The sequence below is a fragment of the Natator depressus genome, chromosome 14 (genome assembly GCF_965152275.1).
Source record: "Natator depressus isolate rNatDep1 chromosome 14, rNatDep2.hap1, whole genome shotgun sequence".
Lineage (NCBI taxonomy): Eukaryota > Metazoa > Chordata > Testudines > Cheloniidae > Natator > Natator depressus.
The window spans coordinates 16,481,851-16,506,866 of NC_134247.1; the positions used below are offsets into that span (position 1 = coordinate 16,481,851).

At 51.3% G+C, this 25,016-nt stretch overlaps 1 protein-coding gene across 1 annotated transcript; it reads right to left on the minus strand.

The window, feature by feature from the left end:
* Positions 1-796: 796 nt before the first annotated feature.
* On the minus strand, positions 797-25,016 carry RHBDF2 (rhomboid 5 homolog 2). Its single transcript, XM_074971114.1, has 18 exons — positions 24,837-25,016; positions 23,891-24,046; positions 23,020-23,147; positions 17,389-17,581; positions 17,012-17,224; positions 15,348-15,476; positions 13,998-14,128; positions 13,497-13,700; positions 12,768-12,879; positions 11,655-11,729; positions 10,860-11,021; positions 9,188-9,294; positions 8,361-8,424; positions 7,956-8,050; positions 7,217-7,292; positions 6,436-6,536; positions 5,793-5,946; positions 797-3,000 (listed from the first exon to the last, which is right to left on the minus strand). Exons 2-18 carry the CDS (start codon positions 24,020-24,022, stop codon positions 2,581-2,583), a joined length of 2,496 nt encoding a protein of 831 aa, XP_074827215.1. The 5' UTR covers positions 24,023-24,046; positions 24,837-25,016; the 3' UTR covers positions 797-2,580.

A 25,016-nucleotide genomic window follows, 5' to 3' on the forward strand; every position in this document is an offset into this window, starting at 1 on the left:
ATATGTACCGACACCGTATGCTGCCATGGCTCAGACTGCGCCACCGGGCTCAGGAGAGCAACGCCAGGCATTCATTATTCAATCTTTAACTGACATCCCTGCCTAGCCAGAGAGGAAGTACAGCATAGGCAGCAGCAGGGCAAGCTTCCTCCTTTATTGTTGACCCAACCCCAGCCCACATCTGCGCAGGAGAGAGCAGTTTGGTCTCCATCCATTATTCAAGCCTTCGCCTCAGCGCATGGCACACAACATACTGAACAGCCGCCAGAAGGTAAACACGGTCCGTTGCAGGCTGTCTCAGAACGAGGGACCCCCAAGGAGAATGCCTGTGTCTTCCCGTTATTAACATCCTCTTAAAGCTTCAAAAATCTGTGTTAAAGGAGGCACTTTCCACTTCGGTTCATGGATGGAATCATTTTAATTTACTGAGGACTTAAAAAGAACTTATATTTGCTTCTTTAAAACAAGATCTCAGCCAGTAACGCAGCAGTGTAATTTCAAAAGCCCAGCTCTACCTGGTCCTAATACCATGCTTAAGAGCTTAATTGTTATTTCTCTCTATCATGAGATCCAGTCTCCTAGTTACAAGATAATTAAACGTTGGATTACTTGTTAACTTAAAGAGTCAAATGGCCAAATTAATATACAGGAACCATATAGGATAGTATCTGGCATGCTTTTACTAACTGGATAGTTATTGAACTTGGGCACTAGAAGATAAGGAATAAACTAAGATTTGGTATTGCTCTGTGCGCTTTTTGGTCCATTCTCCAAGATCACGATTTGGACACTGAAGGGATAGTCAGCAGTTCCTCTTTCACCCAAAATCTACCCGCCCCCCTTGTGGGTTAAAAAAAAAAAAAAAAAGAGGTAATACTGTGCCAAATGTGGAGAATCACCTTCTGACAGTCATATCGTGAGAGGAGAATTTAGAAACCCCAAGGATCTGAAGCAAGGTGGGGCTGTAAGAGTTGCTAACTAACCCATGCCCCCCCTTCTTGTGCCTTCCTCAGCAAACGCATGCACACTGACCCAGAACTGTCAGCAGCATGTTACTCTATTAGTTCATCTTTACAACAGTTTCCTGGCGAGGAACACACGGATTCCGGTAGCAAGCCAGATGGAGGCAAGTCTGCTTCTCCGTGCTTACAAAAGGAAAACTCCAGCCTCAAAAATCCTACTCCTTGCATGTAATCCCCAAGCGCCAATGGTTTTAAAAAGGAGCCTTCACTACTTTAAAGAGCAAACAAAAAAAGTTTGGGATACTTTGATGACGAAGGTTGGGACTGAAAAAATAAGTGTTGTTGAGGGCCCAATTCCACCACCCCTCCTTGGGCTGAAGTGGTACCTTAAATATGCAAACAGACTGATTTCTACAGAGCGGTTTTCACAGCAAAGCACTGCTCAACTTGAGTAAGTGGGCAGAATTAGCCCTTATGCACCACACTGGAGATCGGACTCTGCATCAGCCTGAGCAGTGTCATTAAAACCGGTCAGTTTCCTCTGAGCCAGGCACCAGCATTCGCTGAATGGAGCCACTAGATCGACTAGTATTCCCAAAGATCACTCGAGGACTCTTACCAGCGAGCATTTGGTTCAGGCACTATCGCTGATCACTGGTGTTTTCCTCTAGAGCTTTATGGAGGTAAGAAATATTGGCATATAAAAAGTGCCCCCTGCAACAGGGGTTCGTTTTCACAGTACAATTCACAGTACCCACAAGGCACTGAGATGGGATGGGGCTACAGGATGGGAAGCCCCATCTCATGCCATTAGGCACAAGGAAGGAAGGGCTGTACAGTCCAGGTCAGGAAAGGGAGACCACTGAAAGAGATGCAGCAGGTGGGGAAAAGAGGCAGATTTTGCTGACAGAGTTCAACAGGTGTCATTTGGGTGCTTTCAAGGCAAGCCCTGAAACGCCTCATTCTTGGGGCTTCAGTCCCATAAGGAAGGATCCAGCAGTTTCACCATGGAAGGATTCACTGAGGGTGAGAGGGAGAGGCACTGGTGAGGGCTGTTTGGCAACACAAGTCCCTGCACAGGTCATCACCTCAGAGCACGGCCCACCACTGGAGGCCTTTCCCCAGCATGGAACAAAAGCACCAAAGTCTCCCACATTCCCAATTTGGTTCGAGTCTTTCCCATGTGAAGTGGCTGCTGGGCTCCCATGCCGGCAGCTGGACCTGGGGATTATGGCTTTTCAATGTGGGGTGACAGATCTGTCCCACGTTGGCTGGACCAAATGCAAACCAGGTCAGTTCAGCTCCACTCCTTCCCACATCCAGCAGTGATCAACCAGGGCAGTTCCCCCCCGTGTCCCCAAAATAACAGCACCTGCCCAGCGCCCTGCACCAGCGCTAAGGGACAGACTGTGGCTCTGAGCAGGCCTAGCCCTGAGTGAACATCCTGCATGGCTTTAGACAGCAGAGAAGAGGATTGGGGCACTTAACGGCAACGTCCGCCCCTCTCCGCTGCACCCTGATTTGAAGCCACTTTCCCAGTCACTGAGAAAATCCAGCTGGTGCCAACTTCCCATGTTAAAACCTCTGCCCCATCCTGCCCTGTCTCCAGGCTGTGGGGTCAGTGCAAAACCTGGTCCAGGTCATACTTCTCGCAGAACTTGCTGGTGAAGGGCAGGCAGGTGAGATACTCGATCCAGTGCCAGTTGATGGGGTAGACGTAGAGCCAGATCACCAGGGAGGCAAAGAGACCCACAAAGACCAGCAGGGAGACAATGATCATGGCCCGCTTGCGGTACTTGTCCCCGGTGCCGAAGGTGATGTAGGGGAGGAAGGCGAAGGACAGCAGGAGGCCGCCGAGAAAGCCGAAGATGTGGGCGATATTGTCAATCCAAGGCAGGAGGCCGCACAGAAACAGAAAGAGGACGATCCCAGAGAGGTTCAGAAAAGCCTTCCAGGGCTTCTCTAGGATCTGCCAGCTTTGGAAGAGCTCCACGAAGAGGCAGGCCAGCAAGCCAAACTGGGATCCAGCAGGGCCAACCTGAGGGAGATAAAGATGGGAGTTACAGTGGGTCCCACTCAAACTTAGTTCAGTTACAGGAGTAAAAACATGGTCCAGTAGTTAGGGCATCATGGGAATTAGGAGAACTGGGTTCTATTCCCTGTCCGCCACTGACTTGCTGGATGACCTTGGGCAAGTCACTGCCCTCCTGGTGCCTCTCTTTCTACTCAAAGGCTTTGTCTGCTAGCGTGTACACAGAGGGCTGGGACTACGTAAACCCCGTCATGGGCTCATTCAACTATTTTGACATGTGCTGTCCTTCGTTTAGATCCTGACGAGGTGAAACAGCAATAAGCTGCTCCCCTGTGACCTGGGCTCTGTCTCGTCACTTGCTTTTGCTTTACCGCTAGAGGCGCCAAGTTAAAGACAAATATCCAGCTCAAGCCAATGGCGCTCCAGACAGCTTTCGGTGCATCCAGCTAGCACAGCCATCAGCTTTCCCAAGACTCGTCTAATTTATCACAGGCAGCAAACAGCCACTGGAGGGCGAGTTGGAATCTGTTCTGGCTCCTGATTCATCCAAGGGCAGAACCTGTTACCGATGCAGGTGGGTGAGACAGGAAGAGACCCAGCAAAGGGGACTGACCAGCAACGCTCCCCCTACTCCCTGCACACCAGAGGGGCAGGGATGACAGAGGTGAAGCAGAGGGACAGCGAGGACAGGGAAGGAAGAATGAACCGGACACTGTTTCCTAGCTGGAAAGGCTCCCACTGGCGGCTTGGGACAAGAGCCCTGGTGCCCAGGGCTGCTCAGATCTGCTGGGAAGCGGCCATAGAAAAGGAGAGTTCAGTACTTTGGTTTCCAGAGAAGTCAGTACTTTTGGTGGCTCAGCAGCCATCCCGCCCCACAGGCTAACTCAAACAAATCAAAGGGATTACGTGTGTGTGATCTAATGCAAAGCCCATCAGAATTCTGCTGACAGATTAGCCATCTGCCTGGTGCGTAAACCCGCAGGGTGCATGCATGCTCACGTGCGGGTACATGGGATGGCATGGCACGTGCAAACCCTGCACATGAGACAGAGAAGTGGATTACGGCCAGGCTGCACCCCCAGTAAAGAGGACACATGGGTCAGCCACAACTCAGACTGAAAACTTTTTTGGACTCTCTCTTTGCTCAGGCTACTGTACCTAGGACTCCTGGATTATGACTGAGGAGAGAAATCAGGGCCCGATCCCCACTAGCAAGGAGTCTGGAGAAAGATTAAGATTTATGCAGTTTAGGTGAACTATGCCCTTTGCTCACCTTCGACTAGTCTACAGTCAATGTCAACTCAGGTTACAAAAAGGAACCAGTTCTAAGCCATACCCCTAGTTGTTCACACAGTGGGCGACTGTCTCTATTTAATACACATCACCATAGGTCTGCTCCAATGCAGTTCAGAGCTCAGGAAGCCCCCCCACTCCCGACTGCCATAAGTAGAAGGAATAAACTCCCCTGCATTGGAGGGGCAGCTGCACCTGGAAAGTCAGTGCCGAAGCAGATAGCTACAGCACATCCTTAAAAAAACCATCATCCTCCAACTGTAATCGCCTCCTCCAGCACCTAGCACACTGGGGAACCAATCCTGAACTGGGGCACTGGGCGCTAAGCACTAGAGTTTGAGGTGCCAAGCACCCCCATCTCTCACTGGGCTGTAAAAGCCCAGCCTGCAGAACACGGCTCAGAGGGATGCTGCCGTCTCTTCTCCCCTTTACCCAGGGTGGGGCTTGGAGCCTAGAAGGCGTGGTTTTTTTTTTTCCTGATCTCTACAGCAATCACCCCTTTCCTGCGACAAAATGGGCAGACAGCTCCAGGGAAGGTGCCTCTGAGTGAGCAAAAGGCTGTGCAGTGGGGAGACCCTCCCCCCCCAAGGTCAGGGAGTGTGGGGTGGAAGCAGCAAGGAGGAAGAATGAGTGAAAGGTAGCAGCTGCCTTGCAGACTGGGGTCACCTATTAATCCCTCCAAAACCTCCCTTCTCAGCTCAGGAACTAGAGCAATCAGTTTAAGAAGTCGAGAAAGCTGGACCGCTACCACTAATTTTCTCCCCTACCTCTCTCCATCCTGCTGTGGTGGCTAATCCCGTTATCCATTTCCTTTGCATCACAGGCTACCGAGCCCACATTCCGGGTCTGGGTCAGGAGCCCGGGGGCCAAGTTGCTTGTTACAAGGAACCGACAGAGGTGCCCTCTCAGCTATTCCCCGGGTGGTGTGACGAGCAGCATCAGGCACAGAAAGGGCAAAAGGTACCAGGGAAAACAGCTGCTGGCTGAATGCCCAGGGCGGAGAATGTTAAATGAGCTCAGGCCACCAACCCGAGAGCAGCCCGGCATCACACACTGTACGAAGGGCAGAATGGACCAGCATACGGGGGACCTGCCATGCAGAACCACCAGGCAGTTCCTGCACATTAAGCCATGGCTGGGTTTCTGGGTTACTCCACATGCTTCGGACTCATAGCCTTGAGCGGGGGGGGCCAAGGCCTTTTCACCCTCACAGCTGGTCCCCAGAGAAGGGGCTGCCTGAGGCCCATCAGCAGGGCAGGGCAGGGCAGGGCAGGGCAGCTGGTGCTGTTGGAGCCTGTGCTGTACCTGCTCTGGGAATAGCTAGAGGGCTTCAGCCCACAGGGACGTCAAACCAGCACCTTGCAGCTGCACTAAACAACGCTGTTAACGGTCACTCCCCTGCGAGGCCCTAGATCTCTGGCTGATGGCGAGAGTGCCTGAAAGCTGGCAGGGCTAAAGAGCGACAGCGGCAAACACCCCACCCCTGGGTCTCAGAGCACCCTTACCTCTGCCCGATATGGAAGGAAGATGGCACTGGCCAGGTTGCCAGTGATGCCGCTGAGGATGAAGATGATAGAGATCCTATGCCAGCCTGCCAGCTTCTCCAAATCCCTGAGGATTGTCATCTGGAAGATCACTGATACCAGGCAGTGAACTATCCTATGGAAATATACACACAGATGCTTAGTCTGCAACCCTCTGCACCTATCCCGTTCCCTCTCACCCCACTCCATCACCCACTCACAGTGGGGATTAGAGCTACTCGGGCTTCATCTAAATTAAAACCAAACTAATTTCCTACAAGAACTGTCCCGGCAGACGAGTCTGGATTGGCAGCTACGGGAGGATGGGAAGAGACTGTTTGGGTGCAGGGACAGGCTCATTTTCGTTCTTGGAGGCTGGGTGGGGGAAATGCAGTTTTATGCTCTTCTTCATTAGCCCTTTACCAATAGCATCTGTCATGTCAGGGAGTAACGAGACAGTGGATCAACCAATGGGCATGCCACTGTCCAATGGCTAGTCGCATCCCTGGTCCGGGGCACTTCGTTTGATTGCATGAGCATCAGTGGGCTTGCCTGAGGCATGCCTGCAGAGGGAGGCTCTTGGAAAAACAGAGGATCCCCTCCCCGCACCCACCCTGCTTCTTACCCGGCGTGAAGGAAAAGGGACAGCCAGAGTCTGTAGAACTGATCGGGGATTTCCGGGTTCAGAAAGGGCAGGAGGCCACACACATCATCCAAGCAATGGACCTGAAAGGGAAGGGAAAGCGCTACAGGGTGAAACGAGCAGCGCTGGCTCACGGCCACATCCCAGAGGGACGAATGGAGACTGGAGAGGGAGAGCACAGGCGACAGCCGACTCATAGCAAAGCACGTTCTCAGGCGATTTATCAGGTCCAGCAAAGCAGCCTCGACCTGCCCATGGCTCATTCATTGAAAACCCCACCATGAATGGGTCAGGTCAGAGGGGAGTGTGACTCCCACAGGTTAAGGGGCAAAGCGCCAGGGCAGCGTGGGTGCCCAGCAGAGATATGGGGTGGGTGGACTTCTCTGGTGCCCAAACTTATATCCAGGAAGTGCATTTTCCTGCCTGGTAGGTGCTGATACACCATTGCAGGCTGCTTCAGGGCCGGATGCTGCTTTATTGATCAGACTCTTGTCATTCTCGGAGCATGCCCTCGTCCCTAGGATTGCTCTGCCTGGGACCAGCAAGGATCTACCCCTTTTTATTCCCAGCCACCACCGAGTGGTGTGCTGATCCAGCTCCTCAAGGCAGCTGGCAGAGCGCCCCCGATGGCGGTTTCATGGAGATACACCGCCAGCCTGGCCATTGGCCAACACGCAAAGCATTCAGCTCAGGGAAGCACAGACTGAGCGTTAGGCCCCCCGCACAGCATTTCTCTAGCCCAGCTGCCCCAGGCTTGGCTCACCTGCGAGCAGAGAGTTGCCTCCTCATGGAAGTAGCCGTGCATGAACTCGCAGTATTCCCGCGTGGTGATCTCACAGCTAGCTCAAAGGAGGACAAGGTGGGGTCAACTTCATGCAGGGATCCCGTTCCCTTCCCCTGCGCGCTCAAAGCCCAGATCCTCGTTTATTCTTCCCTTGGCCCAGGGACAAGATGGAGGAGTCTATCCAGGCTCAGTCTGGCCTAGCTGCTTAACTCCACACTGCATTTACAGGGTTTGGCTGAAACTCGCAGCTCCCAGCTTATTAATGCCCTGGGGCTTTTCTGCCTTTCACAAGAAGGGCTATCTGCCCATCACAACAGACCTACAGGGGCCTTAAGTCAATGACTGGTGTCCCAGAAGGAAGCATCTTTTCCAAGAAAGATCCCAAGGAAGTTAACCGAAGAAGCAAACCCTCCTATGATAAGGCACAGCCCCAGGACACTGGTCTCCCAAGGGCAGAGTAGTCCAGTAGCAGTTTCCATGCACATTCTACATCCCTCTGGGTACATGACGACAGTCAGGCATGCAAGGCCAGTGGGAATGAGCTTTACCCCACTGGGTCCAGAGCAGTTGTCTCAGATCAGCCCTCGGCTCTGTCCCCTCTCCTTTACCCGTATAACACAAGACTAATGCTATGAGTAGAATAGGGATCTTAACCACTGGCATGGCAAGGTCCAGTCGCATCAGGAATGCTGCCTGGAGGAGCATGGGTGCAGCTTACCTGCCCTTGGTACCGATACAGCACGGTCTCCCTTTGATCTCACAGTCCAGGTGCAAAAAGCCTGTGTGGTTGTTTTTGGCTTGATAGGTGCAAATCTAAAAGGAAAAGTAAAGAACTGGTTAGAGGACGGGAGACATGCACATACGGTGTCCCTGCAGCTGAGTGCACAAGTGCAGATGGATAGCGGGCAAGGGGGAGTTCCACCACCCAGACCCATCACGCTGGGGTATGTTACATCCACACTGGCACATCTCTGGTCACAGGGGTTCCCCAGCTTGGTCCAAAAGACAAGTGCCTTTTATTTCTCTGCCTTTCTAGGCCAGGAGGCCTCTCTCAGAACGCTATGGGCATTTCTGGCGATGAATGGGAAGGGAAACAGCAAAATATTCCCAGGAGACTCCTTACCGGCCACTTGGTAATGTCATCTGGCCAGACGTGAGGCGGGGTGGAGGCTGGCTCCTCGCACGTCCTGTGGGGGTGGAGCAATCAGTGAGGAAGGGTTCTGCTGGTGCAGCCTTTGTCTGGGACCCTCTGTCAGCGAAACCCTCTGGGCTGTCAGTCCTGGACGAGCACTCACAGGGGTCTGGGTAGCTTCTCTCTCCTCCCACCTCAGTGGGGAGTTCCCAGTTCATTCTCTTTGGTCTCCGAGGGCCAGACTTTACTATGGACCATGCCCGGGCTGACTGCGGCAGTACACGGAAGGGGACTGTGTGCGCTGCCTAACACAGACAGTTTAATGTGCTCTTGGGTGGACCGTGTCACATGCCCAGAGGCCCGGGTGACATGCACACAAATGTAAGCATCCAATAGGTAAATGCATCTCTCCTCTGTCTCACCCCATGAATTAAGACAAAGACAGACACGGTTACAGCACAAGACTGGCAGTCAGGGCTTCTGGGTTCTACTTCTAGCTGATGCCGACTCTGTGAGAGCTCAGGTAAGTCGATTTCAGTTCACTCAGTTTCTCCTTCCCTATCTTTAAAATGGAACACGTGTGTTTGGAAAAGTGCTTTGAGAGCCTCAGAGGCAAGGTGCCATGGGCATGAACATTCTCCCTCAGTACAACCCTTTTATAGCAGAGCTGGAAATAGCAAAGCCGAGACCCACCCACGGTATATGGTTCCCAAGCCCCCCTGCAGACATGGAGACTTATCACGGCCTGCCTCCAATCCCTCGTTCCTATTCAACTACCGCTCCTGTTCCCTCCCCTTTCTCCGGCGCGGTGCCCATACCTGGGGTCCTGATGGCATACAGCCCCGGATGTTCGCTTCCAGCTGGAATTGCTGAGCATCGTCGGGGAGTTAGAATCTGGCCACTTTGTGAAAGTTGCTAACGTCTCCTGCAGTTCCAGAGAATGGGAATTTGGAGTGTGGGGTTTTTTAGTTGTTAAACAGATACATAGATTTGATGTGTTCAAACCAGCTCATTCAAACATGGGTCCATTCAGCCAGACCCCACAATTCCTCTCTGCACTTCCAAATATCCACCCGCTTGGGTGGAAGAGCCATCCTGGAATCATATATTGCCTCCTGGATGGCTGTTTTAGTGAGATGCTTCTTGTCCTGTGGGTGAGCTCCCCCTAATTCCCTTTGTAAGTCTCTTTAATGTTGTGTAGCTATCACGACATTAAAGAGACTTACATTGGGAAAAACAATTGTATTAAAATCAATTTGAGTTATTTAGGATGTTCTCTAAAAAGTGAGCGAAAGCAATCAGGTGCAAGAAATCACCCCTAAGCATTGCACAAATCTTGGAATCTGTAGCAGCACACCCTAGTCATACTTCATGTTATTTAAACGGAAGCGATAGTGTGTTGAATTTCTTGCATGTATCATTCATGACTTCGTTGTCAGCGTTTGACCCTGCTTAACACATTAGCTGTTATCCATCCAGTGGGCCAACTTGAAGAAAACATCTTCGAACAGCAACTGAATTTGCCTCTCCTGGTGGCACAGCAATGTGACATGACACCCACATGTGCAGAGCCCTGCACACTGCCAGTTGCTGTGCAAGACCACCAGTAAACATTGTGCATCTATATGCACAATGTTTAAAGTCATCTCTGCTGCATGCAGCCAGGAAGAGCAGTACCAGGTGCAGAGTTGGTAGGAAGGACCACCTGCTGCTCTCTCATCATGTCTGGTGCAGCTAACATGGAAGATTCCATTAAAAGAGTAACCCATCACATGAATGGGTACAGGAATTAAGAAATAAGTGATGTGGGATAATAATTAGAAGCACAATTAGAGAGGATCTAAAGTGCCACATAGTAGGCAGATATTAATCTTGCTGTGATCATGGAAAGTGATTCAATATGGTGTATATCCCACGAGCTGCATAAAGCAGGGGTATAAAAGATCCAGTCTAGTTTTAGTTTTCAGGTTCATTGGGTCCCTGAGATGGTGTGAACTGAATCATGACTTACCATCTGATGGGCTCCTCTTACGTTTCCTTTGTGTCTAATGGTCTCCATAGTGTTAATACGCAGAAGCATAAGAATAAGGTAAGTACAGCGGGCTTCCTGCATTGTTCATACTTAAGAGTCTTATCTTGCGGAGACCATTAGGCACAAAGAGAGATGGAAACTTAAGTGGAGCCCATCAGAAGGGAGGTCCTGATTCCTAACGCTCGACTTATAACAAGTTAAAATGGTACATGAGACAAAGCCAGAGGTCAGCACCACTTTACACTTGAACCCCACCTTGCCTCACCACTCTCTTGGTTCTTCGCTAGCAGGTATCTTTCCTGGTTCCTTCCCTGACCTAATCATAGCAAATAGACAGTCTTCCCCCTCCCCCACATTGTACACACCCCAAAGTCCTGTCTGCATTAGTTTTGCAGCTGTCCTTGGGATTCCTGGAGGTTTTCTTGTCCCATAGCTGATAGGCAGCCTATCGCACTCACCGAACAGTCTTTTTGCTGAGTCTGAATGCAGCCTGAGTTGTCGTTTTGGACACAGCAGCCTGAGTTACGCTCCTGCTCTCTCTCTTTTTGAATGCGCTTCTCAACCTGCTGGTCCTTGCGGATGCAAGGGGAGAACTTGGCTCCCAGGTGGATCAGGTCAATCTGAAACGCAATACAAACGCAAAAAAGCCATCTTTTGTGCCATTAAAGTGCTGTGGGTTATACAGAAGCGGTGGTTTAAGGGAAAACTGGGGTACACTGCACCTTTGGGGCAGAGGATCTGGGATTTCTGCGTGTAGCCCGTTTCAGAGGCTGGATATCACAGGGGAGTGCTTCCAAGGGACTTGGGTGCACCTACTGTGATCCTGCAAGGCAGATGGGGTTGGCATAGCCTCGAGGAGAGCGCTGGAGTGGCTGAAAGTCTGGTGGGGTGAGGAGCTAACAGCCAGGCACCCCAGGCAAGGCTAGGGGGTAACAAGGTGGCTCTCAGTCCGGGGTACCCCAAGAATAGTCACAGTCTATAGCACTCAGTGGGCTGAGCCACATCACAAAAAGTTACCAGCAACACAGATGGGGGTTGAAAGAGAGCCTAGAGACGGAACAGCACGGGGCTGCAACAGGTCAGGCCTGACCTGCTGGATAAAGCTGTGTGCAAGAGACGTTTGGACAGCAGCTGTTAGAACCTTGTTTCTCCTTCCCTCTGCACTAAAGGGTACGTTCCTCTCTGCTTCCTGCAGGGCAAAGGAGGAGAGGAAAAACAAAACAAAACAAAAACAACCTAGACATATCCCTTACCGAGCCTGGGCCAATCCAGAAGTTCTCCTGCTGGATGTACTTCACACTCTCATACACACCTTTGTTCCTCAGCACCTGCCAAGAGGGCACAACGTTTAAAAGTCACACACTGTAATTCACAGCAAAAAGGACCCAAGATGGATTTTTCCAACTGCCAGCCCTGCAAACTCGGCCTGGGATCCAAGAGCCAGGCTGGCTTCTCTTTGGCTCATAGAACAGTGAAGGGCCTTAACGACACAGGAGCTTTCATTGTGTTGCCCAGGTATAATTTAGAGAATAACTTGGCCCGCAGGGGAAGACCAGCTTAATTTCAAGTCTTTCTATGTACTTATGCAGCCTCACCTCATGATCAGGATTAGATTTGAGCCTCTCAGCACCCCTACAAGGTAGGGCAGTGCTACCTCATTTTACAGAAGGAGAAACAGGACGATCAAGTAACTTGCCCAAGGTCACACTGGAAGACAGTGGCAGGGCTGGGAATTTGACTCATGTTCCCCCAAGTCCCAGTCCAGTGCTTTATCCACTGGACCATCCTTGCTACTGAGATCCCAGGCTGGATTTCAGGGTGATCAGTGAGGGGGAAAAGACGTTCCTGTTGCTCAGAAACTGAGCCCATTTGATATGGAGTCACAAAGACACTAAACATGGTAACCCCATCACTCTTGAGGCCATTTAAAACTGAAAGAAATCCAAGTCTGTCTGTACATGTTCAGTGGGAGGTAGCACAAGGGGCTGCTTTTTCCAGAGTGTGAGGTTAAGAGAAGAAAAAAGATTACAGGAAAGAATAAATGTTGGCCATCTTCCCAGGAAGCTTAATTCCTGCCTTCCTTTCAGTGCCTATGTACCTAGGAGAGAAAGGGAGCCACCTGGCTAACTGTACGCGTGGAGAGATGCTGGAGAATTAAGCCTGCATGGGATAATCCCCATTTTGCTGGCATTCAGCAGAGCTGGGGCAACAGACTTGCTTTAAATCAGCTACTGGAGTCCTGGCATTGGAGACAGAATTCCCCAGAGAGACAGGCAGTGCCAAAGGTGCCATTAGCCCAAGGGACTCGATAGGCTAGACAGCACCAAGACCCCACGATAGGCACAGCCAGTATCGATTAAACTTACTAACTCTGTCGTCACGTGCTGGGCAAACCCGATCGGCGCAATGCCGTACGTGCAGATAACCAGCAGGGTGATGATGATATGGACAAAGGTGAGCCAATAGGTGAAATACGGCCTAGGAGAGGGGAAGGGAAACACAAACAAGGGTCACTCTTCACAGACTGAGCAGCTCCGTCCCTGCCAACCTTCACTCGCATTAAACCAGCAGGCTGGAGATGCCCATGTCCAACGCAGCAGGACATGGCAAATTAGGTCAGATGTAGGAGGGGCTCAGGACAGGGATACGTAGGTTGGGTTCGGAGGCGCCTTGGCGGAGCTGCTGTTGGGATTGCTTTAGTTAGTATTTCACAACCCCAGTGCAAGGCATATTTTGCATCCATAACCACTAAAATAGAAGTCAAGTCATCAGAGCCCTTTCCCTGACCACCCGCCTCTCCACGCAGCTCCTTGTCTGGGAGGATCTCTGCCCAGACGAGGGGCCCGCGAAGGCACTGGAACTGAAGCGAATAGAGCCCCCCGCTGCGTATGTTTGGAACCACTCAGCGTGGGCCATGCTGAACTGACAGGCCCCGACCCTGATCTCGCTCCCCTGGCGTCAATCAGGAGTAACTCCATACCTGTCAACATCAAGAACCAGGCCCTGCATTTACATATGGGGCAGCACAAGGATCCAGTATCAGCCCAGCCCATTATAACCACACCCGCCCCAGCCAGCCGGAGCCCGGCCCTCACCTGTGACTGTCTGTGTTCTCCAGCTGAGACTGGACCGTGCTGCTGATGCTCCGGCGGTACGTCCTGTTCAGCCACTTGCCCACCACCCCCAGCCCGTAGTATCGCTTCTTGCGGTCAAAGGCGAAGTGCTTCACTTTGGAAGCAATCCGCTTGCCTCTCTTGGGGCCGGGGACTGCGGACACCGAGAACCCGACACCTTCCTTCCTGCAGCGAGAAGCATTTAATTCAATTCCCTTTGAAGAGGTGGAGTTAAATGCTTTACTCCCTTTCGAGCATGGCCTCATCACAGCATGGCCAGTATTGCCTGAAGTGAAAGGAGTTGCCAGGGAAAGGGATAGGGACATGTCCTTTCTGGATATCTAGCCCAACTCCAGCACCATTCAGCGCAATGGGTCAGCTCAGAAGCTATCTAGGACAGCACATGTCAAGTCTGAGGCACTGGGCAAATCTCTGTGGCACAGCCTCGAGCCCACACAGCCCCGAATCAGAACCGATACTCACAGAGCAGGCTGTTCCACCTCAGAGGATCGGGCGCCGTCCAGGTGAGGAAGCCCTTGGAAGTAAGCGGCTGAGAGGGGTGGCGATTCGAACACGTCATCTGGCATGGAATACATCTCCTCGTGCGCATCTATCTGTGAGGGACACAGCAGAGACACGTGCGTGATGGCCTAGTTCAGACAGCTAAGTGATCCAGATGGCGTCCCAACCAACCTTACTCCTGGCTCAGACCTGGCTTCAGGACAGGGCCTTGTGAGACGATGTCAGATGATCAACCATTAATTCAATGGAGAGATTTATGCTTAGCGCGGCATTGTGGTATCTGATCATTGATTCACCGAGCACCGACAGGGTTCCTGTCCCATTTGTAAGACCATGGCTTTCCCTGCCCGAAGAACTCACAGCATATCTGGGTTCTGCAGTGCTGGAGATGCCCTATTAAAATCATTTTTATTACAGTTATGTCTAAGGACCAGCGGAGATTGAGGCTCCTTTGGGCTAGGTGCTGTACAAACAGTCCCAGCCTTGCAGAGCTTCCAATCTAAATCAGACCAAAGGCCTGGGCCACACTTAAAGCTTAGGCTGTCTTCGCTACCCCATTCAGGGATATGAAAGTCTAGATCCCTGAGCGCCATAACGATGCTGACCTAGCCCCTGGAGCAGATGCAGCTAGGCTGATGGAGGAATTCTCTTGGCGTTGTCTGCATGACAAGGTTGAGCCAGCATAGCTACAGTGCCAGAGCTACGCTGCTATAGTCCCCGCAGCGTAGATGTGGCTAAGCGCTGCTGCTGTGGGATAGGATGTACGTAGGGAGAAACCAGTGACAATAATTAAGGTGTATTTTCCACTTTGCTTGTGAATAGAGACTGTAGCCTCTGGGCCCCTTACTACTCAAAATTGAACTCGCTCCCAGCATATTAAGCAACCCCTCCACCCCAAAACGGTGAAAAGCAACAAGTTTAACAGAGCGAGATTGGGATGGCAGGGGATTTATTTGGTGTTGGGCGATAGAAGGCAAGGTCAACGTCCCAAGCAGTAAAAGCTCTCTAGGGCATGGGACCTGTAAGATAACAGCCTGGGATGCCATGCACCAGTGTCAGAAAGATTTAAAATAAAAGGGGGAAGAGAGGGAAAATTTACACTGGGTTCAAAACAATCAAAATATCAGCGCTAGGGAAGTGAAGCCCCAGTTCCATCAACGTGCTCAGAGTGGAGTCTCAAGAGGGCCAGCCCGGGGTCTCACAGAATGCATCACACCAGCCACAGGGGTTCCAAGACCTGGTGACTCAGCCCCAAGGGAAAAGCCACAGGGGAAAGGGGGTGAAGCTAGGATATCATGGAACCATGCTTGCCTTACTGAAGAATGAGGAGTCCAGTGTATCTGCAGCATCCACCATGTCCTCATCCAGGAAGCTGGGATACAGGAAGCTCCGCTTGTTGCCTCTGTGTTTCGATGGCGAGGGCTCCAAAACTGAACGTCCCTTTCATTGAGGAAAAGGCAAAACACTGGGTGATGAAATGCACTAGTAAAGCTGTACTTTGCCCTACTATAGTGGGGGACCAGCAGGCCGTTTTGGGGCTGAACATCGAGTGGATTAACCTGCAGGGCCGGGAATCTGCACACAGATTTCCCAAAGAAGGAAGCCGTCAGCATTTCAGATCTCTGTTGTGAAAGTTTGCAAAGTGTTGCATGCACCTCCGCCAGCACCCAGCAGTACATAAGCATTGGATCAAATATTATAACATATTATAACACTAAGTTATTAGAACACTCAGTAAAAAGGCAAGTGCAGCCATCAAACTCCAGCCTCGAGCTAAACACAACGCGTGTCCTGCCCACACTAGAATTCACAGTCAAGGTCAGAGAAATGTGGGGCTGGAATGGACCTCCAGGGTCAGCAGGTCCAGCCACCTGTGCTGAAGCAGCACCAAGCAAACCTAGACCATCCCTGACCGGGTTTGTCCAACCTGTTCTTGAAAACCTCCAGTGATGGGGATTCCACAACCTCCCTTGGAAGCCTGTTCCAGAGCTTAACTGCCCTTAGAGTTAGAAAGTTGCCCCCCTAACATCTGACGTAAACCTCCCTTGCTGCAGATTAAATGTACATTAACATGTTAAAACATAGCTCAAAAAGCCAGGGTTGCCAAACTCGATGGTTAGGGCTGATCAAAATCTGGCCTTTCCATCCTGTAGAAAATTGAGAGAGATTCTGAAATCTGGTTTTGTCCCAAATCGGGCCCAAAAGTCAAAATCTCCAAATTTGTGAGACACAAAACAGTGTGTGTCTATGAGGTTTTGACTACAATACTAAATTCAAAGTCTAAACATTTTGGCCTTCTCAAAATGTAACGTTCTTCTTCATTTCCCCAGGTCAGTGAAATCAATACATTCTGATAACGTGTTTTGATTTTGTCAAATCAGCACGGTCTGATGGAAAACGGTTTTGTCAGAAAATTTTCAACCACCTCTGCCTACAAGGTGAGCCACATCTGGTTCATACAGCCTGTGAAACCAGGTTATTCTCTAGTGCAGAGCAGGCCTGTTAATGGGCTCCAGCAGCAACACCAGCCATGACAAGGGTTTCATGCAACGTCTGCAATGAAATCTGAAAACCTCCACATGTTAAAGGTTGCCATTCAGGGCTGATTTTCTTAAACAGTGCACGGTTCCCTCAAACCGCTGAGCTTTTCTAGCTAAAATTCTGCTTAAAATAAAGCACTGCAATATGTAGATAGGCATTGCGTACGTCATCCAACCAAAACATCTTGCAAAAGTATCAAACCATGTAGGGGTCTGCAAAGTGTCCCAGAATGCAATGAAAAATTGTCTTGAATTAAGTGTTGAGGGGGAAAAAATGACTGCATTTGTAGAGCCCTGGGAGAACCTTAGTAAGGGCTCCAGTTCAGAACTTGGGAACGCACAAGTGACAGGACATAAGGGTGCCCTGGACAAGTCTCGGAGGAAGGTTCACTAGGCAGCAGCTCAGCTGGGCATGCATTCACAAGCAGAACTCACTTTGATTATAGCCGCAGCTGCCCTGAAGCTCATGTGGGCGACAGACTCCCTCTTCCTACGGGGCAAACGGGTGTAGCCTGACCGCACACTGGTGAAGGATGTTAGGGAGAGGACTCCAGGCGTCTGGGGTGGTAGAACAGGATGAGGGGTCCGAGGACGATCGACTTCATCCGGATGCCGGAACGGACGGCCTCTGGCCAAAGGGTCTACGATCTTAGAGTCACATGGACAGAGAGGCAGAAGTTAGTGAACTAGGTTTGGTTTTTAGCTCCATGTGCACATGAATGTAAGAGACAAAAAGGGAGACACAAAGATACACATTATGCAAGTGAACCCTGCTGTGAGTGGGTTTTCGGCCACACTCTTGAGAGTTTTACCTTGGGCATCTTGCATGGCTTCGGTGACTCGGTGCCTTGGAAGGAGGGCACCTCCTGACTGGGTAGCTCCATGTCTCGGTAGGGGGCCTTGAGCTTGCCATATCGCAGGCTGCAGTGCTGCCGGCTCTTGCGTTGCCAGTGCTCCCGCTTTCCCTCCCAGTCACTGCTGACACCAAACCACTGGGCTGTGCCCCTGCCAAAGCAAGTGTTGAGAGACACACACAGTGCTCATCTCTGCTGGAGGAATACTGCATGCAAAGGGACTAAGTCCACACGACCGAGAACGCGGCAAGTCATTTAAATACAGAATTGGAGTGCAAAATAGTATCTGAAATAGACCATCTCTGAACCTTTTACACCATACGCATCTCAGACACCATGACTGTCACCTCCAGAGCTATAAGCAACTTCGGATATTGTCCACACTGCAACTGGGGCCTGGTCTACAATACTGAATTCGGTTGACATAAATCGCTTTGCATTGACCTCTTTATGCCCATGTCTACACTCAAATTTGTCTCCGATTCATGTAAGTGCCCCATTACGACAATGCAGTAAAACCATCCTCCCCCCAACCGTGTAGAGCCTTAGGGGACCTACTTAGGTCAACGCAGGGAGAGTGTAGATACTGCATGACCTGTGTCGATCCTAACAGATCTGCCAACAGCTGTCCCACAATGCCCCATTCCCTGCAACAGTGACTGCTCTGGTCACAATTTTAAACTCCACTGCCCGGGGTTCAGAGACCAGAAGCCCACCACATTCCCTTTACAAACTGAGTATTTTTGAATTGATTTTTCCCCGATTGCCCACCTGGATGAGCAAACCTAGCTGATCACCTTTGTTGTGTGCATCATAGATCCAGAGATTCAGTGCTACGCTGCCAGCTTTGAAACAGTCCTCGGAGGAACCCCTTCAGTGTGCCAGACCCCCAAGGCGTCTCTCTCTTCCTACAGGGTGAGCCATGTGGCCTCACTGCCTTCTACTGCTGAACCTCTGGGCTTCAGCTTCACACCATGAGCTCTGTTCAACAAGTCCAACTGAGACAGGCCCCTGCTAGAGACTTGTCCACTCTGCTGGGTTTCATGCACCTCCCCAAGCAGTCACAGTCACAGTCACAGTCACAGTCACACACACACACACACACAGTTGTCAAAAAACAGTAGAGTTTATTAGTCAACTGCAGCACAGTGAAGTCCTTAGAGTAGCATAGGGAAAGGAAGGTTAAAGTGTAGGCCGTTCTGGTTAGCCCAGAGCCCAGCCAAGCTGGGTGAACGCCATTGTTCAGGCTCTGGTCTGACCTCCTGGGTCAGTTTCCAGATGAGAGCCCAGACTCTTTCCAGCAGCCAGCTCTTACCCCCTCACCTCTCCAGTCCTTTGTTCTCCAGCTTGGGAATGTTGCTCAGCTTCCCTGAGGAGGGGTGGGGAAATCTGCCTCCCACTGGGTCCTTGGTGGCTAGGTATAATGCCCTGGGTGATTGGATTTGCCAGCCTCTTCTTGTATCTTCCACTGACAGGAGGTTGGTCTCAACTAGTCTTTTTTTTAAATGGCTCATTTCAAGCTCAGCCAGGCAGGCAGCATTAATACCCATGTCTCTGAGCCTGCCCTGAGAGCAAGCAGTCCTTTTCCCCTCACCGGGCAACAACGCAGCATATACGGGAAACTGAGGCACACAGAAAAGGAGTACTTGTGGCATCTTAGAGACTAACAAATTTATTTGGGCATAAGCTTTCGTGAGCTACAGCTCACTTCATCGGATGCATTCAGTGGAAAATACAGTGGGGAGATTTATATACATAGAGAACATGAAACAATGGGTGTTACCATACACACTGTAACGAGAGTGATCCCTTAAGGTGAGCTATTACCAGCAGGAGAGTGGGGGGGTGGGGGGGAGGAGGCACACAAGGGATTCATAAAAATATTACAGAAAATCCCACTTCATCACACAGCATGCCGCTGCCCAGACAACCATTCCAACTCCATGCACATGAGGCAGTAGACAAGCTAGTGTGCCTGGAGTAGACTGATCTCCCAGGCCTGGGGGAGAAGAGGCTGTGCAGACACAACTAGGGACCAGATATAGAAACGCTGACATCTACAAGCAGGTTGCACAGGGGATGCAGACGAAGAGTTCCGACACAGACAGGGATCAGCAGCAGGACCGTGTGAAAGCGAAGAAACTTTGTCAGGGATACCACAAAGTGAGGGAGGGCAACAGTCAAGCTGGCGCTGTGCCGGAGGTCTGACACTTTTACAATAAATTGCATGCCTTGCTCACCAGAGATTGCACCAGCACCTCACAGAGCACTGCCGATGCCTCCGAGGAGCCAGGGATGGAGATCCCTGTCATGGATGGGGGGTGGGTTGGGCATGGGCACACAGCAGGGGACTCCAGCCATGCTGCTAGCCAGGATCCATTGAATACTCTGCTGGAGACTAGCAAGTCCCGCCATGTGAGCGCAGATCAGACCGCGGATGAAGGGGAAGGGAGCTTGGGGAAGCGTGCGCATATATTTTTCCTTACTATGTTTAAATTTAAAGCTGGTGTCTCGACTTTTCGTTGTATGAAAAGAGGTAACAGTACAACAAGCAGGGAAGAGCAGGCAGCCGCCGGGTTAGGCGGGAGAGAAGGGATAGGAGCAGTTTGTTTATGTACAGAGGTGGACGTCCCTCATACCCTCTGGAGAGATCTTGATGAAATGGCCATGGAGGCAAGCCTCTCCCTAACGTTTCTAGGCATGGCTGCGGAAGGACACTTTCCCAGGCCAGTCTGTGAGGAGTTCAGCTAGCACCATTGAGACAGGCCAGAGACATATGGGCTTAGGAGGCTTCAAGACGCCAACAGCAGCTGGGCTCACTGGTCTGTTGTGCCCCTTCCAAGTGAAATATCAGACAAAAAACACCACACCCTGTGAAAGCCAATGCCAATATTTACTGCCCTTGCGCTGTACTCAGACCCATGCTGAATAGGGGCTGAAATTCTGTCGCTTCATGAAACACAAAATCCAACTCCTTGCCCCTGCAGGCCGTACTCACCATGGCTGGGGCAGTGCCGAGCTGAGGCGCTCCGTAGCACAACCATCCCCAGGCATTTCTCATTAAAAGGATTTATGGGAATAAGGGGAGGGAGTTTTGACGTTGATTCTTCCCTTTCTGTTGTGACTGTAAATGTAACGGTACATGGGTCTATTCTGACCTGGAGGCATTGAGGGATGACCCATCCACACCCACAGAATGCCTGGCCCTGTGGAGGAGCAGAAGACAGATGAGGACCAGGGAGGACATGTTCTGTGAGATCCTATAAGCCAATGCTGCATCCACCCATCAGCAAAAGTGGGTTGGAGAGCCAACGTAACCAACGACATGGAGAAAGATAGAGAGGACAGGAAAAAGGAATGGGAATCCCAGCAGGCCAAGAAGCAGGAAACGCACCAGCACATAATGGGTCTCCTCAGACAGCAAACTCTTGGCGTACAGCTTCACGAGCCATGGGAGCAAAAGGGATAGGCTGTGTCCCGCAGAATCACCACTGGCATGTCAACATCGCCAGTGGTAATCCACCAGTTAGGAAAGAATGCCCCTGCCTGCAGCTTTTGGGAAAGTCCCGTGTTCTTAAAGAGGTGAGCATCATGCACCTTCTCTGACCAACCTACATGGATATTGGTGAAGCATCCCTGGTGATTGATCAACGCTTGCATCATCATGGAAAAGTAGCCCTTTCTGTTGATGTACTCTGTAGCAAGGTGGGCTGGTGCCAAAATAGGGATACGAGTGCTGTCCATCACCTCACTGCAGCTCAGGAACCCCATTGCTGCAAATCCATCCACTAGCAGTTCCTGCATGTTGCCGAGAGTCTCAGTCCTGCGTAAGAGGATACGATTCATGGGGCTATACACTTGCATGAGAGCGGTCGCCACTGTGAATTTCCCAATGCCAAAATGCTTTCCCATTGCAAACTTACAGAGCACAATCGTTACTTGTGTCTCCACTGTGTGGTGGAAAAATTAACCACACGTTGTGTTTGGATCAGAACCAAGCCCGAGGCTCCTTACTGTCAATGCAGCTCTTATTCTGGTGTCCCTGTGCTGGGGAGCTGGGGTGTGCTCTGCACACGGATCCAAGAAGGTGACCTGTCACATCCAACGCCACTGCTTGTCATTCCAAATCTGCATTACAATGTGATCCCAACGCTCAGTGCTCATTTCACGAACACGGCAAGCAACCCTGAATTGTTTCTCACTATGTCCATCAGCCAACTGTCCTCCGAGATAGCCTCATGTCCCTGGTTGTTGGGGTACTTCCTGAGGGTCTGAAAATCAGACGAGTTGTACATCCTGAATTTGCTACGTTCACAAGAGCAGTGCAGAACTCTGTGGGCTCCAGGCTTCTGCCAGAGCCTGAAAAGCATGGAGTGGATTTGTGGGATTGTTTTAAACCAAGGCACAAAAATGATGGGAAATGGATGGTCTTATGGGACCCAGAGAGTTGCATGCTGGGTACTTGGCCCCTTGCTCCCAGAGATCTCTGGGTGAATCCTTACTATCCCACAAAGCATTGCGACCGTGCCCCAAAAGGCATTGCGCTGGACGATGGTGCACAGCACGCTGGCACCGCACTTTACAGCCTGGTGAGCACACGCAGTGCAGGCGCAAGCAGCCAAGGACACGCATGCCTCAGCGACTACGAACTGCTGCAGCCGCGTGCCACTGCAGCTTGCGTTGATTGTGGTTTGCAGTGTAGACATGCCTCAGGCAGGCGTACCCACGCTAGCTTTAATTGTGCTAGCACGCTGAAAACAGCAGCGAAGATGCAGCGGTACAGACCCTGAACTTGGTTAGCAATGCAAGTATGTCCGGGGTGCTTTTATAGCCTGGCTGAAGCCTGCAACATCACATCTTCAGAGTTACTTTTAGCCATGCTAGCTAGATGACAGCTCGCACCAGTGTGCCTCCCTGCGCTGCAATGCAATACCCGATGGCAGCGTGGACATGGCATTAAGGGTCTAAGAACACGCAAGGTGCACGTGACGTTCAAAGCGTTCACACTACAAGCGAAAGGAGTTCTTTGATCCCAGCCACTTCACCCACAGACGCGGGCCATAACGTAGCTCAGTTGTCAGCCTCGGCTCTGGAGGGGCCCAGGCCCGCAGTAGCAGGGGATGCCAGGAATTCAAACCTCTTGGCAACAGCACCGGTACCTACACCGCACTGGAAACAGGCTTGTTAGCTTGGTGCTGAAACAGAAGCACAAGTGAGTGCGCCTGTGATAGCCCCACGTAAATACTACAGAGAAACGTCCTCTTGCTTTTTAGCGCAGGTCTGTGAAAAGCATGAGTTCGAATTCTAAGGGAGGAGACTGGCATTGTTCCTGGAAAAGCGGACAGCTGGGCTAAACACAACAGATGAAAACCCAACACAAGACCTGGTTAACTTATTTCAACTTCCTGATTCTAAACACACGCAGCTTCGACCTCCACACCTGGTCCCACAGCACATCTGCTGCAGCCAAGGCAGAGACCAGAAAAACAGGGAGCCAAATCTGTTCAACTCCCCTCCCCACAGCCTAGTGCCCGGTGCTGCAGCGTCCGACACGTGGTGCCGTGACACCCAGTGCCGCATGCTCCTTACTTGCGGATGCTCTGGGACAGGGAGGTCTGTCTGTGGAAGCCGGGACGTCTCTCCAACATGTTCTCATCCCTTTTCCCTCTGGGCTCCTGTAGGCTCACGCTCTTTTGATACACTGGGTTTTTCAGAGGCTGGAAGGGGAGCCAAGCCATTAGGAGCAGAGCTGGGAAGGGGAACACATTTCTGTGTATAGCTGGGATCCCACTGCAACCCACCCTTCAGGGAGGCGGGGGGAACAGAGCCGGTCAGCCAAGAGACTGACCTACTTCTCACCAGAGCTCAACCTCCTACCGATATGTTTGGGTTCTCGCAGGGCATGCCCTGTGTTTGACCTTAAACTAAATTAAGAGCTTGACAGAGGGGTCCTACGTTCAGATGTTCTGTCGGCATGGGGAAGCAAGGAGTAGCTTCAAGAATTCCAATTGAAAAACTGAGGCCCCCCCCCACCCGGCACCCCATCTGCCTACCCTTTGGCGCATCCCAGGCCCCTTAGACAGCTCCTGCTTCCAACCCTTGGCAGAAAGGATGAAGAGCAATGCTGTGGGGAGGGAGCTCTGTAAAGCCATTTCATAATGGGCAGCTAATGGGGGAACAACTAACCCCCTGGAGATGGGCCGTCAATGCACATCATCATCCTGAGCAGGCAGCTAGGCAGCAGCCTGGAAAATGGCAGCATTCAGGGCTCTAATCAAGCAGCAGAATGGGACAGGAGATGAGTGCTGGGCTGGGGAACAGGGTTCGACCCTGCTCCCAGAGGAGCAGCATTCCCTAGTCCCTTACCACTGTTACAAAGAAACCCCCTGTGCCCCCAAACACACCCTCCAGGGTCCCTGGGAATTAACAGGCATTGGGACATTGGGGATCCCCCTCTTACCACCTTTTGGCTGCTTTCCTCCTCTAGCTCCACTGGTGGAATGGTGATGGAGAGTTCAGGAGGCTTCCTGCTCTGCAGGCGGCTGCTGCTGGTGCTCGACCGGCTGCCCCCGTTCTTATCGCTGGACGACATCTCAAACAGGAGGAGTTATTCAGGCTAAAGGGGGAGGAGAGGGTGGAAAAAAAGTGAGACCCTAGATTTCTTGGCCCTGACGGCTGATTGCACAGGGGAGGAGGTTGATTGGTTTCCTCTCTAGGGGGAAGGTGAGGTAATGGCAATTTCATGGATTTACCGCAGATAACCGCTAATGGGTCTGTGCACTGTGGAGACCCCCTGGAGGCATATCAGTTCTTTAAGTGCTTGTCGCAAGGAGAGACATGCAGAATCCTTTCCTTTAAGCACTTCCCAGAGGGCCAGTGGGAGCCCCCGCTTCTCAGCCATATGCTACTAGAGATCAACATTTCACACTTCTACAGGGACTTCCATGCAAGAGTCCTCAAGTGCTACCCAAAGATCACAACACGTCTGACTCATGCACCATTATCCCCACGTAACAGATGGGGAAAAAGCAAGTGGACTTGCCCAGCGCAGCAATTCAGCGGCAGAGATAGGAACAAAAAAAACAAGATTCCCACCTCCTAGTCCCCTGCTCTAAGCCGTTCTTCATCGTAACCATGCGGCAAATCTCCCACCACTAGTCCTATCAAGTGCTTTGACTTGTGACGCTGCCCAGGAGGGTTGGACGTTACAGCTTAACATAGCAAAGACAAAGGCTTTGAAGAGGTTCGCCTCCAGCCCAAGGTGCTTGTGGAGTTAGAGACATGCCTGGCAATGTTGACCGATGGCTACGCCCAGCTTACAGTACATGCAGCTTGACCACAGCAGCAGGAAAGCCATCGGAAGTCACATCCACTCAAAGCAGACTTCCAGTTTTCAAAGAACTAACCTGGTGTGGGTCCAGAACGATGACCCCCATGTGAGGCAGTTGCGCTGAGCTCAGTGGAAGGAGATGAAACCAAGAGCAGAAACATTTTCAGACCATGAAACCTATTTCCATTCTGGAATAGTCTCCCCGCAGAAGGAGCGGGACTCTCCAGACATCGAAAGCAAGATTCCCACCAGAAAG

Excerpts from the sequence above, each read along its gene's own strand:
- RHBDF2 (XM_074971114.1), bottom strand. The coding sequence starts at position 24,022 with ATGTCGTCCAGCGATAAGAACGGGGGCAGCCGGTCGAGCACCAGCAGC. Across the intron at positions 17,582-23,019 it reads CTGTCCCAGAGCATCCGCAA|GGGCACAGCCCAGTGGTTTG; the intron begins GTAAGGAGCATG and ends TTGCTTTGGCAG. Across the intron at positions 14,129-15,347 it reads ACTCCTCATTCTTCAGTAAG|ATAGATGCGCACGAGGAGAT; the intron begins GCAAGCATGGTT and ends TGTCCCTCACAG.